At 39.5% G+C, this 17,930-nt stretch overlaps 2 protein-coding genes across 5 annotated transcripts; both read left to right on the forward strand.

Moving 5' to 3' along the window:
* Positions 1–1,500: 1,500 nt before the first annotated feature.
* LOC105939706 lies at positions 1,501–8,523 on the forward strand. Of its 4 annotated transcripts, none has more exons than XM_021308354.2 (11): positions 1,501–1,846; positions 3,717–3,858; positions 4,000–4,249; positions 4,942–5,215; positions 5,442–5,619; positions 5,839–5,915; positions 6,810–6,990; positions 7,164–7,388; positions 7,551–7,722; positions 7,820–7,968; positions 8,067–8,523. In XM_021308354.2, exons 1-11 carry the CDS (start codon positions 1,553–1,555, stop codon positions 8,231–8,233), a joined length of 2,109 nt encoding a protein of 702 aa, XP_021164029.2. In that variant the 5' UTR covers positions 1,501–1,552; the 3' UTR covers positions 8,234–8,523. The 4 variants fall into 4 exon arrangements, with proteins under 4 accessions (XP_021164029.2, XP_021164026.2, XP_021164027.2 ...); XM_021308351.2 differs by having other exon boundaries at positions 7,164–7,412; positions 8,067–8,521; XM_021308352.2 differs by having other exon boundaries at positions 7,164–7,412; positions 7,823–7,968; positions 8,067–8,520.
* A 4,006-nt stretch (positions 8,524–12,529) lies between these two features.
* LOC110366570 lies at positions 12,530–17,831 on the forward strand. Its single transcript, XM_021308357.2, has 6 exons — positions 12,530–13,135; positions 15,090–15,183; positions 15,276–15,368; positions 16,003–16,071; positions 16,301–16,421; positions 16,508–17,831. The coding sequence occupies exons 2-6, from the start codon at positions 15,097–15,099 to the stop codon at positions 17,278–17,280; spliced, it is 1,143 nt and encodes a 380-aa protein (XP_021164032.2). The 5' UTR covers positions 12,530–13,135; positions 15,090–15,096; the 3' UTR covers positions 17,281–17,831.
* Positions 17,832–17,930: the final 99 nt, after the last annotated feature.

A 17,930-nucleotide genomic window follows, 5' to 3' on the forward strand; every position in this document is an offset into this window, starting at 1 on the left:
TAAGGTCTAAAAAAGATTTAATTTTACATATTAGCATGAACTAATAAAATAAGTTTCTCCTCCACAGGTATTGTGTGTGTGAGAGAGACAGAAGTGGAGACGAGACTGTCTGATCTGCTCCAAAGTTTGCCTCAGAGTTAAATCTAGAGCTTTGAGGATGTTTTTGGTGGGATAGCAAGAAGTAGGATAAGAAATTTGTTGACTGTCCCCACTGAGCTATATAATACACTGGAGTGCTAATCACCGTCTGTTTGAAAGAGTCGCTTTGAAGCCACCAGCCGCCATATTGGTACTCCCTATTTCCCCCCAGTAACTAGGGAATATGTGCGTTACAGCATCGAATAACGCGGATTTTCTCATGTTCAGGGGGGCTTAAGACTTTTAAAATGTCAAATGCCATGTACTTTTATGTTATGTTCTAAAACTATCAAGTACTGAGAAAGTCATGTGCTGAAATATTTTGCATTTTATTCATTTAAATATATATGTTTAACATTTATAAATATATAAATAACAATATACAAAAACATATATTTACATATGTTTATACATATATATGCATATATACATATACACATATTTATATATACATATATGCATTTAATATTAATAACATGTAAAATATTTCAGCACCTAATTTCCTAGTAGTTGATAGTGTTAGTACATCCACTGACTGTAGAATTACCTGTGAAACGTTTTCACTCAGCCAGAAAACTGCTTGTTGTTGCAACCAAATCCTATGGGATTCTGTGAGAGTAGGGAGGAGCAAGATGGCGGCCAGTGACTTCAGTTTTTCAGCAAAATCAGCACTCCAGTGTATTATATAGCTCAGTGACTGTCCCACAGTGGGGAAATTGGGGCATGATGTTGGCAAAGATACTGACAGTTACACACAGTCTAGTGGTTGGAAAAACTTGCAAATCTAATTTAAAGTCAGTTCTAAGGCAACAGAGGATGAGCTTTATCAGAAACACCAAAGATAAAAGTAGTAGTAAAGGCCAGAGGAATATTGCACAATTATTAATATTTACGACCCATTTACAGAGGCCTTAGTCCTCAATGTGGCTGACCCAGGTTCGATTCCGGCCACATGTCTCCCCCCCTCTTTGAATCCCCCTTTCCTGCCAGTCTACTGTATGATAAAATAAGCCACTAGTACCATAAAAACCCAGAAAAAGAGTTTTGAAAAAAAGATACTTTAGGGAATACAAGCAAATGGCACATTAGTTTAGGTGTAAATGTATGTATTGTTTCATAGTTCAGCTTTAATTATGACTGGAATAAATAAAGATGTTCTTCAAAAACTGTCGCTACCGCAGCTAAGTTATGTTTTAACGGCAGAAATTAATAAAAAAAAATCGAAAGAAAAAAATGTGAGAAATGGCAGCTGGTTTGGAAAATAGCGCCCCCTCAATTTCCGGAGTGCAATGGTGCCATGTCCATATATGGTATGGGCCTGTCGCGTGGTCTGTGCCCCGCCCCCTTTCTGTTTGCTGCAGACAGGTCCTTCTCCCTTCTCCTGCCACACTAACGAGTTGTGTTCAAACTAAAGATGTCCAAACGTCGCGCTCATGTCAACTGCTCCGTTGTTGGTTGCACAAATAAACATGCAAATGTCTTCAGTCTGACTGCGTCTGTGGACCAAACCACCAGGCAGCAGTGGATTAAATTCATCTTTGACAACAATGTCCCGGTGACTCTCCCTGCAATCCTCTATGTATGCGCTTCACATTTTGCACCCGAGTGTTTCGTTAACTTGGGACAATACCAGGCGAAGATGGCATCGAGTCTGCGCTTGGAGAAAGGAGTGATTCCAACAATCAGGGACTCGTCTGCAGCGCACACGGTAAGTGTTGTTCCGTGTGTAACTTTTTGGCAGTAAGAGACCCCGGCAGGCGATGGGAAGCGAACCATTGCAAACTGCTAACGTTGCTAACGCGACGTGCCCACGTAAGATGCACATTTCTGGCGTTTGCGGTTCAACGTCGCCTCGTTTCGTTGCTTTTGCTACGTGGATGTTTGTAAACTGATCCACGTGTTTGTGTGTTGCCCGAGCAAAGAGGAGCCCTGTTACGGAACGTGCTAATATCACGGTAACATGAGTTACAATCAGAGCACTGGGATCGGTGCAGATAGACATTCTGATGCCAACATGACGTTAACCGGGAGACTTTTTCCTACCTTATAAAGGCAGATTTGTGTCTTTATTATTCAATCAAAAAAAGGTTGCTTCAATCAAAAAATATATTTTCAATTAAAAAAAACTTCACTTCAATTAAAAAAAACCTTTTCAATCAAAGAAAAAAAGTATTTGAATCCAAAAATATATTTGACACTGAAAAAAATACATTTGAACACTGATTTTCATTGATTGAAAATGTTTTCTTTGATAGAAGTCTGTTTTTTGTTTTGTTTGAAGCAACGTTTTTAATTGAAGTAGCATTGTTTTTTGATGGGTAGGAAATTTGTGTCTTTATCATTCAATCAAAAAATAAGTTGCTTCAAACAAACAAACAAGAGAATCAATAAAAAAAGTCACTTCAATGAAAAGATAAACGTTCACTGTGACAATGTTCACGAAAAAAGCAGATCGATAAAATAAAAATCATATTCCATATCGATGATTATCAACTAATTTAAAACATATATTTTAAGTGCAGCCCTGGCCATATTGTGCTGTTGCTTAGCGACCTATTTTTACATACTGAACACACAAACACCAAACTCAACCCTTTATTCAATCAACTTTTCTTCTTTTTTTTTTACCAAAACTGCAAGTTTTTAAAAAACAAAAAAAGAGCATGCTCTCTGAACTCTTTAAAGGGGGCGGAGCTTGGTGACGATGAATTCCTTGGTCTGCGTTTGTGATTGGCTGGGAGGATGTAACGACTGTATGATAAGCTAGAATGCAAAAGGAAGGGAAAACTGTTACTGAACTTTTTATTTAACCTTTTTTTTTCTATAATTGATATGCGTCTATCGATATACATTGTTATTGGATTATCATCCAGCCCTATTTAGAATAACTATGGAAAATGCAAAAGTTAACCTGAGTTTTCAAATTTCTTGTACATTTTTCTAGAATTACGCACACGGCAAATCTTTTGCTTTTCAAAAACACGAGTCTTGAAAATAGGGGGCCATCTTACAAACAGGGTCATAGTGGGAGGGTGTAACGACTGTAGTATTAACCTACATGGCTATAATGCAAAAGGGAAACTATTATTGAACTTTTTATTGAACCTTTCTTTTCTATCATCGATATCCGTCTATCGGTCGATATACATTGTAACTGCATTATCGTCCAGCCCTAACCCTACGTACGTGACTTTTAGTTTTTAGGATGTATGAATACGAGGATGCAACCATCATGACGATCAGCACAACAACCCGAGTACTGCGTGTAAAATACGAATCCTCCAGGCTGTTTGCTGCTCTGCAGTTAAATCCTACAGTAACTGGGCATAAATTAGCCCCTGGAAGAGGCTGACAGCAAGGGACTAAGAGTCTTGTAGGGAATGGTGTACACATCTTCATAGTTTTTCTTTGATTACTCTATTGACAATACTCTGCGTCACATGTAATGTTTTATATTTGGCTCGTCGTGAAACGCATCTTTTCCAAATGTGATTTCTTCCTATTCTCGATGTCCTGTTACTTCTATTAGGTAAGTTATTTTTCATTTTTCTTGAAAAATCTATATTTGCTTTTATTAGGCTAGGACATTTCAAGCAGTGCCCAGTAGCATCCTAACGCCTCAAAGGGTAGATGTGGGCTGCCAGACAAAACCCCAAATGCATGCCTCGACAGGCACACAGCTTTCATACAGAACTTTGGGACCTCACTTCCGAAGTGTAGGTATGTGGTCTTAAAAGTTGTTGACATAAAGAAAATTTTAAATTAAGCCAATTTAAACAAAAAAAAGGTTCCTATAAGAAACAGTTCAATGGTTTTTCTAATGCTTGCTTAGATGGCTTTGTCCGTTTATGTGCTTAAAAGGTACCCAGACGACTGAGGTGAAGACAACTAAAGATGTTGGAGTCTACACATCAACTATTGCGGTGTTTCCTGACGTTCCCTGGTCCTTCATGCCAGCAAAGCCACCGCTAAAGAGGCCTCGTCTCAGTCTGGCGGAGGATGAAGACGGGGCCAGCTCTGTGGAAGCTAGCTGTTCTTTGGCAGATCCCGAACACTCCACATATAACCCAGAAGACTCAGTTAACGTGTTAACTGAATCAGTGGGTAGTTTGTAAGTTATTCTGATTCTGGTCAACTTGTTTTAGACTTCTTCTTCTTGCCATTATCTCATTTTTTATTTTTTTAAACCAGCCTATGGTTTTAGATTTCACATGGTGTATTTAAGTTTGCTAAACTTCTATTCACAAAAACACACATCAGATAATCATGACATGGAATTGAGGGGGGGGGGGGGTTATGAAGTGATAATGAAGAGGAAACTTTTATCTAGTATACATTATATTCAAGTACAATCTAACCTAAAAGTTGTTTTGTAAATGAAGTGTGATGTATATGTTGTTGTTTTTTCTATTCCATCCATTTGTTTAGTATTCAACATCACTATCTATACAATTTCCTAGTTATGGATCTTTTTTTTTGCCATAGACTAATTCAATGCATTGGTTATTTTTTTTTTATTTTCTCATCTTTTTGAACCAGTTCTTTGTTATATTTCGAAAGAACATGATTTTGATCAAGAGAAGCATTAACTCTTTTAAGATACTTAGTAAACCCTTATATATGTTTTCCCCAACGATAAAACAGTATTTTGCTTGTTACATTTAGTACATAAATTTGTTTGAACATAAATTAATGTTGACTAGAACCATGGTAGAGGCATGGCTTTTTCAAATGCCTCTATAGTTGTATGTATTGTACAAGTTTCCCTTCTTTTTATTTATTTTTTTCCCCCCCTCGTTATAGGAAGGACCCCAGCGTTAGCAAAATCCGGAAACTGGTCGTCTTTGAGTCATGCCTCATGGAGCTCTTTGAGAAGTGCCCTGTCTGCGGTCGAGTTTGTGAAATCCAAAAGAGAATCAGAGGAACATTCTGCGCTATTGTTCAGAAATGTCCACATTGCCAACATGGGAGACTGTGGAAGAGCCAGCCAGTGATTGGACATTCTACACCAGCTGAGAATTTGCAACTTTCTGCTGCAATCTACCTCAGTGGGGCATCGTTTTTCAGTGTGCAGAAGGTGTGTATTTTACCATTTCTCCAAGACGCATTTATGGCATGTAGGGGATGAAATGCTGATGATTTTGAGTCACTGAGTGGGATTGCTATGCTGTACTTGGCACAGGAACCTCAGTCAAATTTTATTGAGAGATAAAAAAGCATGCATAAAATAGGACAAGCATTTCATCTCCAAATGCGATTTTACCAAATCTATAGTGTGTTTATCTTGTCTTTTGATTCTTGAGGTTTTCAAGGCCATGCAGTTACAGATTCACAGCTATAAACAGTTCAGAAAACATTGCTGCAACTTCATAGAGCCTGCTGTGCTGCATAAGTGGAAGAGTGACCAGACAGCCATTTTGCAACAGCTCAGCCAAGAGGGGAGAGCCATCCTCGGCGGTGATATGAGAGCTGACTCGCCAGGTAGTTTTCAAATCCGCCCTTCACGTTGTAGGAAGTATCACCACATGGATGCACGTCACCGCATTACTTATAGATTGTTTAAGTTTCTTTGAGAGTGCAACAGCAAGCTTCAGACCAGCTGTTGAAATAGGGAATTAAAAAAAATAAACAAAATAAAATACAGTTAGAAAATAATCAAACGTTGTCTGAAATATTAGTAACATTTATTTGTGTTTTCAGGACCCGGCACAAAGTATGGAAGTTACACCATGATGGACTTGAAAAGAAACAACGTCGTTGACATTCAGCTTGTGCAGGTTAGTTGCATCATTACAAAACATAACCATGTTCACAAAAATACTAAATTACTCTGTAAGACAGCCCCCTATTTTCAGGACTCGTGTTTTTGAAAAACAGTCTATGGAAGATGTGGCGTGTACGTTATTCTTGAATAATTGACAAGAAATCTGAAAACTCTGGTTGACTTTTACATTTTCCATAGTTATTCTAAATGGGGCTGGACGATAATTCAATTACAATGTATATCGATCGATAAGACGTTTATCTATTATAGACAAAAAAGGTTCAATCAAAAGTTCAATGACAGTTTTCCTTCCTTTTGCATTCTAGCCGTATAGGTTAATACTACAGTCGTTACATCCTCCCAACCAATCACAAACGCAGACCCAGGAATTCTGTCACCAAGCTCCGCCCCCTTCAAAGAGTTCAAAGAGCACGTGTTCCTTTTTTGTGTTTTAAAAACTTTTTTGGTAATAAAAAGTTGGTTGAATAAAGGGTTGAGTTACACCAGCATAATATGGCCAGGTCTGCACATAAAATATATGTTTTCAATTTCTTGACAATTATCGATATCGATCAATATGAGTTTTATTTTATCAATCTGCTTTTTTTTCCCATATCGTCCAGCCCTAATTCTAAATTCATAATGTGCATCTAAACAGGAGAGTGTAAACCCAGCCTTTTCACCTCATTTACCTGATAAACTGCGCCTGAGCGCTCCTGATTAAGTTCACTTGTGCCGTGTCAATAATTTGATAATGTTCATTCCAAAATTCTTTCCATTTTGATTAAACTTGCTGTCTGAACCCCAGACTGACCTTTTGTTAACAAAAGTCGCTGTTGTGGGATGTGTCGATAACATGTCGATGTCATGTGAATTTTAAACTCTCCCGTTCCACAACCCCTAACAGAGCAATGAAGTTGGTGGTAGTACCAACATGGAGAGGGAAGCTCTCAAAAGGAGCCTTACACTCTTGGAGGAATCTGGTATCAAGTTGGAATGCATTGTTTCTGATCGGCGCCCCCAGATACAGAAATTCCTGGCTGATGCCAAAATTACACAGTACCACGATGTGTGGCGCTTTGAGAAAGGTAATCACCATTCAGTCAATTCAATAATTTCATCTGTAAACCAAGTTCTTAGGGATTTACTCAACTTGGCCATCGTTTATGAACAGTTATTGTTTGGAATTTGGTAAAGCATGTTGTGGGTGGTGGCGGTGGGGAGGATCACAGCCTTAATCTTGTCTGTCGTTTATTCACAGGCATTAGCAAAAAATTGAAGGCAATTTCCAAAACAAAGGAGTGCGAGAAGGTCAAGAAATGGCTCCCTATGATCAAGAACCAGATCTACTGGATTGCAGCTTCATCCAGCTCAGGGAAAGAGAGAGTTGCCAAGTGGTTATCTGTAATAAACCACGTCCAGGACATCCACACCCACGATGACCCGTTTTACCCAAAGTGTACTCACCTCCCCCGCGTGTCCAAGGGTAAAGAGAAATGGCTGAAAGGAGGTCCGTTTTTATTTAACTCATTCTTAAAATATAAACATAAGCCAAACTTTAAATGTAGAAATAGATTGTGGATGTTATTGTTAACAAGTTGCTCATAGCAATTTGGTCACGAGCGAATGTTTAACGTCCTACTTTCAGGAACAACTGTTCTGTACAAGCTGCAGAAGCTGTTCACCGGTAAGAGAGTCCTGAAGGATGTGTCGAAGCTTAGCCCCCATCACCAAGCCCCGTCGCTCGAGGCATTTCACTCAACAGTGACCCGCTTCGTTCCCAAACGTGCACCCTTTCCGTCATTGGGAACGCTGTGCAGGTAAATGCGGTGTTTATGTGAAAATGTGTAAAATCAGAGGCCAAAAACACTACCAAATGTTGCTGTTATTATTTAGGATTTTATTTTTTTCTCCCAGTAGAATCTGCCTGGCAGCCATACATTATAATGAAAACGCTGAGCGCCCACAAAGGCAGGCTAACGGGAAACTTGGCTTCAAGCTTTGCTGGCCAAAAGGTAGACGGGGAACATGCACCGTCAAGGCACTCAAAGAAAAGTCAACATTCAGTAAGTTCACTTCTCAGTTATTCAGTTTTTATTGCACACAAATCAAACATGATAAATTAAAATATGGTGCTGTTTTTTGTTTTTGTTTTTTGCTCCAGAGTACGTGGATGAGCTGATGCAGCTGGTGTTAGATGTGGTGTTTCTTGATCCGGCGCCTTTCGTGAGTCAGCTGAAACAGATTCCTGTGCCAGAGCCGCTCTGCTCACGATATGATAGGCCAGAGAAGGAGGATGCCATGTCCCACCATGGTTCTCGATTCAGTTGACCCTGACGCCTTCATAATGACCATCGGCATCAGGAGATTCTCTGCGAATACGCAGCACCTCACATGCTGGGATGACAAATCTTATCCTGTAGACAAGATGACCCCCGGCACCAACACACAAAGGACCCGTGTGCAATGAACCTGTATTCACTGTAAAAGAATTTACAAAAGTGTCATTTTAACTTATTTTGTTTGACGTGTAAAAAGATCTTTTTACACTTAATAAAAACACTAGAATTTTAAATCTTTGTTTTCATTGCATTCAAAGAACTTGCTGATGAGATTGTATTTGTGTACCAGAAAAATGTGTATTGTGTGTGTGTGTGTGTGTATATATATATATATATATATATATATATATATATATATATATATATATATATATATATATATATATATATATATATATGTGTGTAAATTAGCCATATCTCTTTTTCTTATTATATATGACAAAATGAGAAATTGCCAACCTGCCATTTATAGCACCCGAACACGATGTCACGAGCAAACAGCTTGCTCTCTGAAATGCAGTTCTTGTATGATATTTGATTTTCTTTATTAATCTAACGTTATTCAATGCCGAATAAAGCTTGCCTCTCATTGCCCCCAAAAAGGTAAATGGCCACAATCCTCCATGTAAATGTTTCTTGCGGTTTGCAATGACAAACATCCAGACAAACAGGCTCCAGGCCAGGATGCTGTGTCATACCCACAGGGGGTTCATTGAGTCGATTCATCCTTCTGAGGACCTGTGGAGTGAAAAGGGGAAAGTTTAATTTTATAAGCCCATTAGACTACAAAGGGGATCATGTATGGTATCTGCCCTTGGGGGTTATGGCAATTTGTTGACTATTCTTTTCATACAAAATATTGTAGTTGTTCAAGTGTCAACTACAATGAGTGTTTAGCAAAAATAGGGTGTGAAAAATGGTCCGAATGAGCTCTATTTAAAACTTTTTTATTTAAAACTGGGGAGCAATCAGGGTCAAGGTTTTTGCTCAGGGACTCAGAGTGCAGGCTGTAGGGATCAAACCAGGTACTTTCACCTCCTCAGAGTACAAGTGCACTGCTCTAACCACCAGGCCACCACTCCACAATATATATGTAAAATACCAGGCTAATACTTCTAATTTGCCATCCAGTTTTTTTTTTATGTTTCTGCTGATGTTTTATTGATCCATCCTTGAACTCCAAGTCTTTAAAGGCGTTCTTGTTTTCACAATAATCTTCAGCTCTCTCCAAAGATCCTCTATCAGATCAAGGGAGTGGTTACTGTGGCTGGACTGCTGCAAAATGATTGCGTTATAGGGCTTGGGCGTCATGACGTATTACTTTGTGTGGCCGCCATATTGAATGCCTCCGCCGCCGCTACTCAGACTACTGCCTATGACTACCGCGTACTGTACTCCCTCTCTCAGCCGTGTTTTAATTTGATTAATTTTACCTTAACTTGATTTCAACCATGGTAAACCGTTGCTGTGTTGTGGGCTGTAACAGCGCAACACATGATCGCCATGGGAAAAACATAGAAAATGGGTTAACTTTCCACCGCTTTCCTACCTGGAGGCGCAACCACGGAGAACAAGTGTCAGAGATAACAAAGAGTCGTCGGCTCGCTTTGATCGCGGCTTTAAGACTACCGATCATAACTTTCCACAGTATCCCGATGTCAATGAGAGTGTGTTCCCTGCATTTTCATTCTGGTAAGTTAAAGATGCACGGTTTTATTTTATAGCCTACATTGTTTCTTTCCTTCAGCCGCGACACCACATACATGCACATAAATACTAAAATGGCAGCGGGAAAAGGCTCAAATACGTGAGAAACCCAGAGGGTTTAGGGAGGGTTGGCAGTTAACGTTACTAACTAAACCTTTGAAACACATAGCAGCTAGTTAAAAGTACATTACATGTGTGAGTGGTTGTTAGCACTAACGGTTAGCATGTGCCAGAGCCCGTCTGAGCACAGCTTACCTTTGTGTGAATTACTGTGTTCCCACTGTTTGCTGGCTTTATGATCTGCAGCTCCTGAACCCATCCATTCATGAACTGCACATGAGACTCCAAGGATTTGTAGCTTTGGAACTTTTATGAAGTATAGGCGCTCACACCACAAACAAGGCAGCCGAAGACGTCCGATATGCAAAACGGTGGCAACAAGTCGTCGTCGGTGCTCCACTCATTGTTTGAAACTTCATATGGATCCAAATTATTAATAATGATTTGATGATGATCTGATTTTGTCAACATACCGGTCCCTGGTTTCTCTATTTAATGTGTCCCGGTAAATTTCAGATCCTTTTCGGGATTTTAACATATTTTTTCTATCTATTCTTTCTCAACTCTACTTCTACGTCTCTTCGTTGAACAACGTTATGTCACAGGTATTTTAACGTTGCGTTGCCATCAACATGGCCGCCATGTCCCACAATACAACGCGGATCCTAAGCCCTATTTCCAGCCAGAAGAAACATGTTGAGGGAACAAATGATTAGCCTCGTGAGACCATCCTGATCTCGCGAGCTTTCAAGGTTTCACTCGCAGATCAGTCTGGATACTCTCCGTTAAAGAAAATTTGGAGCCGTTCACCAAACGAACGTCCAATCAGCGTTGGCTTTGAGGCGGGTTGAGGTGTGACGCAACGAGATGCGCGACAGTTCAGTCTAAAGAACATGGTGGCTTCAGCCGATGAAACTAGCGTTAACGTGGCTATCGAGCAAGTTTTATCGGAATTACAGAGTATTTCTTTGCTGAGCTAACGAGCCTTTACCTGCAGCAGCAAGAGTAGCTTGGCTTGTGGTTGTGTTTTCGTCGTCGCTCGTAACAGAGCGACGACGAAGCATGTTGACGAGTACGTCATATGCTTCGTTGATCTGATTGGTTTATTTGGCTTGTCTATCACCAACATAGGCCAATCAGCTAACCAGTATTTTCGCCCCTTCCCAAAATTACTTCAACGGAAGGTTTCCAGATGGATATGCTAAGCAAATCTATCTGGCGGCGTCAGGTTAACAAATGATCAGCTTTGAACCTAAATCTGCCATCATCTCACTGTTATTTTCCTTCACAGTTATACACTACATTGTGTTGCTCGAACACATAAAATCCTAATGAAATACATTGAAGTTTGTGGTTGCGACTTGACAAGTTTCTGTCCCTCAGTTGATTAAAGAAAACACACAAGAAATACAACAACGTGTAAGCTACCAAATTCTAGTTCTTAAAGGTTATTACTAATTGGAAAAGGAAGTCCAGTAAAAGCCCACAAATAAAATCTTTATGACAAATGTGCCTTGTTAAAACAATGTTAATAAATTTTGAAGATACTGTATTTTAGGTTGTTCTACTTTAACCATTTTATGCACTGAAGGAAAAGAAAAACCTGGGAGGTTAGAGGCTAAAGCTCATTTATCTTTTTTTCCTGAGGGCCCTTTGAGGAGCCGAGGCACACGCCGGCGACGTAGCTTATCACGGGTAAAGTTCTGTTGTGCGGGCGAACAGCGTGGCAGCCTTAACCCTACCCACACTAACAGGATTTGAACAGTTGTGAGAAAGGAATTAGCTAATCGAGGAGAACATGTCATCCCAAAGCCTCATCCAATCACCGTCTTATGTTCCTCTTAATGGGATCCAGTTGAAGGGTAGCCCACGTTGTCTAAATCGGGGGCCATTTCAGACAACCTGCTCTGAAGCGGGCCCCGGAAATCAAGGAAACAGGAAGTTTAATGAGGAAACCCAGAGTTTGCCCCGTCCACTGAGATATTCAGTGGACGGGGCAAACATGGAGCTATTCTCACTTTCAGTAACGGCTGCTTTCATGTTGAGCTTAACAGTGAGCTTAAACGATGCTGTTCGACTCAGACGCATCCGGTCCCTAAAATATCTTGGTGAAAATAGAGCCTAATTATCTAACTAAATCAATTTTGTGATACAAAAAGCACATTTTAGTTTAGTTCAAACTAACCTCTGTTAAATGCTTGTTCCTTGGATTCAGACATTTTAACCCTCATATCTCGTCATTTATTTTGTAACTTTTCAAACTTGTTTTTGGTTTTGTGAGAGGATTTCTTTATACTTGCAATGAAATAAAAAAAATATTTGGATTCTGCTTGTAAAAGAAAAATGAGGTATTAAATTTACACAATAAAGCTCCACAGCTACTGAAACTGTTACTGTAAAAGTTTATAGAGATAAATCCTATTATATTTATTACATGCTGTAGCATTGATGCTATTACTATTAAGTTTGTTTTGGTGTTGAAGTACCTTACAGCAAGAAAATAACAAATTTTTATGTTGAGAATCCACTTATTGCGTGTTCATAATTACAGCTGAAAATTGGACTTCACAGGGATTGCATTTTGGATAATATTTGGATAAATACCCACATGTTTGCTCCCTGAAAGCCAAATACACCCTTTTTTTTAAGTCAATGGACAGTGAATTGTCAATAATAATCTGAACAAAAGTGATTACATCGATGATCCTGACAATCTCATTAGCTAGTAAAACCAAAATAATCTAAAATTATCCCAAAAAATGGCATAAATGTCACACAAAAGGACCCAGAGCTAAATTCACTGGCTGCCACAGTAAGCTGTCTTCCCCTAAACTCAATCAGAAAGGTTTAGGGAGCTGATTAGTTTAATATAAGCTGCTGGGAGTAGTTAATGGTCTTTGCTGGTGTTGATAAGTAACACTGACTAATTGGCCAGGGCCAGCAGCAGAGAACCGACACCAGCTCACGGGAACAGGTGGTTTCTTTCTGCAGATAACAAAGGTGGATCAGCACCGTCTGTGATGCTGAGATGTGGATATAAGGAGGAGCTGCTGTAAGTTCTCCACCAGGATACGAACTTCAGCTGACAGACGGGACTTTTTGCTCCTTTGGCTTCCTCGGCCAGGTAAGACTCAGATTTTAGGAGAAATGTGTTTGATTTTCTGTCTCAGAAGCAACTTTATTATCAAACACCGGTCTTGGGTATTGATGTCTACGATCAGGCTGGACAGGTCACCGGCCCCTCGCTGGACAGCTAATCATGCCTGCACACAATCAGACCTGGGTGCAATTTAGAGTGACCTATTAACCTAACATGCATGTCTTTCCAGTCAAGACAAAAGTCAGTGTTCTCAGAAAACCACAATTTAAAGAAAAAGGGAAAAATATTAATAATTCAATCAAACAAATTCAGCTTTTTCTTATCTCTATATTTTCAGTTTTTTTCATTATTTGTAAATAAGGAGCTGGATTAAAAAAAGAAAACCTGAGCAGCGTGTATTCATCCCCACTTCTCATGTCAACAGGGAGTTAATTTATTAATTTATTTAACATCCCTAAGACAGAAAGAAGTGAATCACACGATGTTGTATTCACATCGTAAAACGATTTCTTTACGTTACAGTAAGGTCGCATTTTCATCAGAGCTGCACCATGCTTCCATGAAATCTGTGTATCAAAATCATAATAATTAATAAATGATTAGACTATGTACATTATAAATGCAATAATCAATGTGTTTTAGCATCAGTAGCAATAGCTGTTGCTTTTCTGCTTCAAATAAAAGCAATTGGATCATGATATACTTTTTTTTTTCTAAACAAATTTTTTATAGAAGAATTTTCATCTCATACTGGCCTGATGACCATATAGTAAAACATTTTTTTTAATCTATTACAACATTCTTGGGTAACATTTGAGATGTCAATAAAAAGTTTTAATAATTCCGAAACACTTTAAACGTAAGAATTGCTACAGATTTGCTTTTTCCACACCAGGTTACCTGCCGTCATCCTTAATGTTCTGATCAACAACCTAGATTCAGACTTTTAAACTCGTTAAGCTTGTTAATGCAACACTTTGCTTCTGGTCCCAACAAATATCAGGGATGAAATTTAGTAAACCATTGATGTGCAACCTTGATCTAACCTTTCCATTATTAAAAAAAAGCTGTTAGGCTGAATCCAATGAAGGGGCATTGAAAGGAGCAGTGACCAGTTAAAGAAAAAATAATGAATCTCAAGCATTAGTTCAGACAAAATGCCTTACAAAGAACTGAAACAGTAACTAAAAAGAGTCTGTGATTGTCATGCAGCAGAAAACTTTTTTTCAGTACATCACAGAATACAATTTTTCAAGTGTCTCTAACCCATTGCCTTAACAAACTAAATTTAACAATGATATTAGCAGCAACCTTTACTAATATTTATTGAAGATCCATTTGCAGATGCTTTTGTCTTCCTGTTCGTTTTTTTCTTTTTAACATTTGCTAAATCAAAAATAGCACTTCTGGGGAAAAACAACTAATCTAAACAGCAAATCAATCTAGAAAATAATTTTGCCAGGAAATAATTTAGAGGATAAACCACTTTTATTTTCAAGCAAACTGTTGAACTTGTTATTGTTTTCTGCAGATCTTTATGAAGACAGCCGTCTGGATAAAACCTTTTGCCCGCCGTTACGACACGCGGCTGTGAATGTATGCTAAACTGAGCCTAGCCTCCAGTCGTGGTATTCCCAACCTGCATTACTAATCATGTGTCCTTGGAGTGGATACATTCTAAAGTTAATAAATGGATTGACTCTGATTAGCAGAGCAGGATTACCATCTGTAATGCAATCTTCTGTAACAAGATACTGTGTTGTTTGTCAGGCGAAACTGGCTCCCAAAGATGCTCTTGCCTCCCCGATTCCGATCAACGCAACTGGATATGAAACTGGATTCATTGTGGAAATTAACTTGGCTAATTTTGTAGACTGTTTAATTAAAATTTCCCCACACATTAGACTTAAGGGGGGGGAAATTGACCTGATTTTGATTCTCGGTAAGCTCACACTTCTGCTTCTCGTCTGTATTTTAGCGTCGTTATGCATCGGCACGCTGAGCCGCACGCCATCGCTCCACTCCTGCACAGACCCCTGACATACCACCCGATGGGACACCAGAACAGAAATGTAAGGACACAAACCATTTCCAAATTTACAACCCATATTTGAACGTGCTCTTGTTTTGACCCAGCTGGCCCCGCAACCTGTCCTCCTTACAGTTCGGCCTGCATCCTGACAGACAAAGACAGCGGCCATATTTTGGACCTGCCAGTGCCTTTCACAGCGCAACTCCGAAGTCCTCCAGATCAGCGGTGAGTTCTGCAAAACAAATCCATTAATGCGGGTTTGATAATGTTGACATATTCAGAATAGCATATGTGTTTTTACCATTCAATACATTTTTCTTCATCGTTTTACATAATCATAAAAGCAAAGTCATCAACTTACACGCTTTAATGCATTTTGTTAGCCTTTAAAGACAAAGTTGTGCATAATTCAATTGGGTCGGAGTGACCCAGTCAAAGTCCAGACTTAAATCCGGCTACGAATCCGGGACCAAATTTAAAATGTATGTTTGCAGATGCTTTCTGTCACAGCTGCAAAAAGTGGTTCTGTCTCAAGATGGCTGAACCCGTCTTGTCTTTTCAGATTTTTATTCGCAAAACATTTTGAAATCTACTACAATCTATTTAGGGTCACATGAATGCAGCCATTAATGAATGTAAGAATATCTCAATGTTTGCCCCACCCGATGATCTGCAACCTGATGACCCTGAGTTAGAACGTAGACTTTTGCAAGACACTGTTTAGTAGTTGGTCAAAGTCAATATTAAAAATAAATCATTAGGTTTAAATCAGTGGATAGAAAAGGGTGTGATATGTAGAGAGATGCCTTGATTAAAACTAGACCAGCAGTTTTCCTAATTTATGGCATTTTCTTTTCAGACACGAAGAAGCAGCAGTGCCCTACATGTCTGTATAGCATGGAGGATTTATTACCACAAACAACTCAAGGTATCAATGGCTTTATCCATTTATGTGTTTTTATCATGAAAACTTGAACATAAGCAAAGTTTCCAAAAAAAAAAGAAAAAAAAAGTGCTCTGCAGCATTTCAAATCAACAAATGTTTAAAATTCAACAACGTCTTAATGAACTGGTAACCAGCACCACCTTACAATACAAGATGAATTATTTTTGAAAACATTGCATCGAAATTTTGATTTTGATTTCTGATTGGACAGAAAATGCGACAGAAATCCAACAGTCTTCCTCAAGAGACATCGCTGCAGCTTCCAATCACAAGTCCTCCCGACTCAGAACAACCCAAAGAACCCCTGCCCTCCTGCAGACGCCCACATTTAGGTGAGTTTTAGCCCAGCAATGCATGAAATGCCTGTCGCACTCAAAACGGGTTTAGAAAACTTACTTTCCTCTCATTTTTTTTTTAGATTCTTCATTTAAAAACTCAGGCGGCACAAGTGAAACTAAAGAAAAAGAAGCAGTTATCAGCCATGACCTACCAGAAATGCTCCCGTACAAACCTGCTTTCCACCTAAGCAGCGAAACACAGCAGGACGACGACGGGGAAAAGACGGGCCGGCCAGTAGACCTCCTCCTGGACGAGAACCTGGATCCGGAGAGACACAAGAGCCACCAAACTAACACAACGTTGAGTCCACCTCTCCGGGACAAACCATGGGATCCAAAGGTGATCGTGGAACCCGGCGGACAGCAGAGGAGCTCACTCGACAAGAAGAGGCTCCTGGAGGGCTGCAGCTTGGATGACGTGAAGAGACGGAGGCAAAACGATGAAGAGGAGCCGTTTGACTCATCGTCAGTCACTGCACCGCGCGTAAACCCTTCCGCGCAGAGGATACAGGTGCAGAACATGAGCGTCAGTGGTTTATGCGTGTCCTGTTGCAACGGATGCAGCCCCATCGTCTCTCATCCCGGCACTGCGCCGCATCCCTACCAAAGTGCATCATGGGAGCAAACGTGGAACCACAGAATGGATGCCCGTCTGAGGCATAAAATCTTCAAAGAGCATTTCTGCGACGGGTTTCAGCGTTTCTTAGCACCTCAGCGGTACTCCCCTCTTGCGCCGAGACACCAGGACACCGTCTACCTCCGAGACGTTTTTATCCCCGCGGTAGACGAGAACGCTCTCCTCCTGGCTTCTTTCTCTGGATTTCCACACACCAGAGAGCTGATTCTCCCGTAACAGTGAATAGTTCTCTTTAGTCGGCTCTCTGGTCTGGTCTGTGAAGGATTTGTTGACAAATGCCATTCCTCTGAAAAGACATTTGCTATTCAGGTTGAGTCTGCTTCAAAATATCACACATAGGTTGTAAAGATGCCCATTTACAGCTGGCTGAACACATGAATTTTAACTAGTAATGCACTCACTGTTGTATGTCTCATGTTGGGTTTATAGACCGCTACATTGTAATAAAAGTCTGTTTTAAGGTCTTTGACCTCAATTAAAGCCTGTTTATCGTCAATTACATTATAGTCCAATGTACAGTGCGGTGAAATAGTATTTGCCCCCTTGAGATTTCTTTTAAAATAAATTTTAAAATCCAACATAACCAGATTAAATACAAAAAGGCATTTTACAATGATGATTTTATTAAAGTAAAAAAAAAAGGCTTTTCAAACCAACCTGGGCCCCTGAGCAGCAACCGTTGCCAACAAGCATTTTTGTTATTGGGAATCAGTCTTTAAAATTGCTGTGGATAATTTTTTTTTTCAAATTCAGTCTTTCAATCTTTGCACAGATCAATAGTTAAGTTCTAGTCAAAAATGTAAAATAGATTAACATCCCAAAGATATATTTACTGTATTTACTAAATGTTGGAATCTGATCATCTC

This window comes from Fundulus heteroclitus, chromosome 18 (genome assembly GCF_011125445.2).
Source record: "Fundulus heteroclitus isolate FHET01 chromosome 18, MU-UCD_Fhet_4.1, whole genome shotgun sequence".
In the NCBI taxonomy this organism is placed as follows: domain Eukaryota; kingdom Metazoa; phylum Chordata; class Actinopteri; order Cyprinodontiformes; family Fundulidae; genus Fundulus; species Fundulus heteroclitus.

Excerpts from the sequence above, each read along its gene's own strand:
- LOC110366570 (XM_021308357.2), top strand. The coding sequence starts at position 15,097 with ATGCATCGGCACGCTGAGCCGCACGCCATCGCTCCACTCCTGCACAGA. Across the intron at positions 15,184-15,275 it reads TGGGACACCAGAACAGAAAT|TTCGGCCTGCATCCTGACAG; the intron begins GTAAGGACACAA and ends TCCTCCTTACAG. Across the intron at positions 15,369-16,002 it reads CGAAGTCCTCCAGATCAGCG|ACACGAAGAAGCAGCAGTGC; the intron begins GTGAGTTCTGCA and ends TTTTCTTTTCAG.
- LOC105939706 (XM_021308351.2), top strand. The coding sequence starts at position 1,553 with ATGTCCAAACGTCGCGCTCATGTCAACTGCTCCGTTGTTGGTTGCACA. Across the intron at positions 5,216-5,441 it reads CGTTTTTCAGTGTGCAGAAG|GTTTTCAAGGCCATGCAGTT; the intron begins GTGTGTATTTTA and ends TTGATTCTTGAG. Across the intron at positions 7,413-7,550 it reads AGAGAAATGGCTGAAAGGAG|GAACAACTGTTCTGTACAAG; the intron begins GTCCGTTTTTAT and ends TCCTACTTTCAG.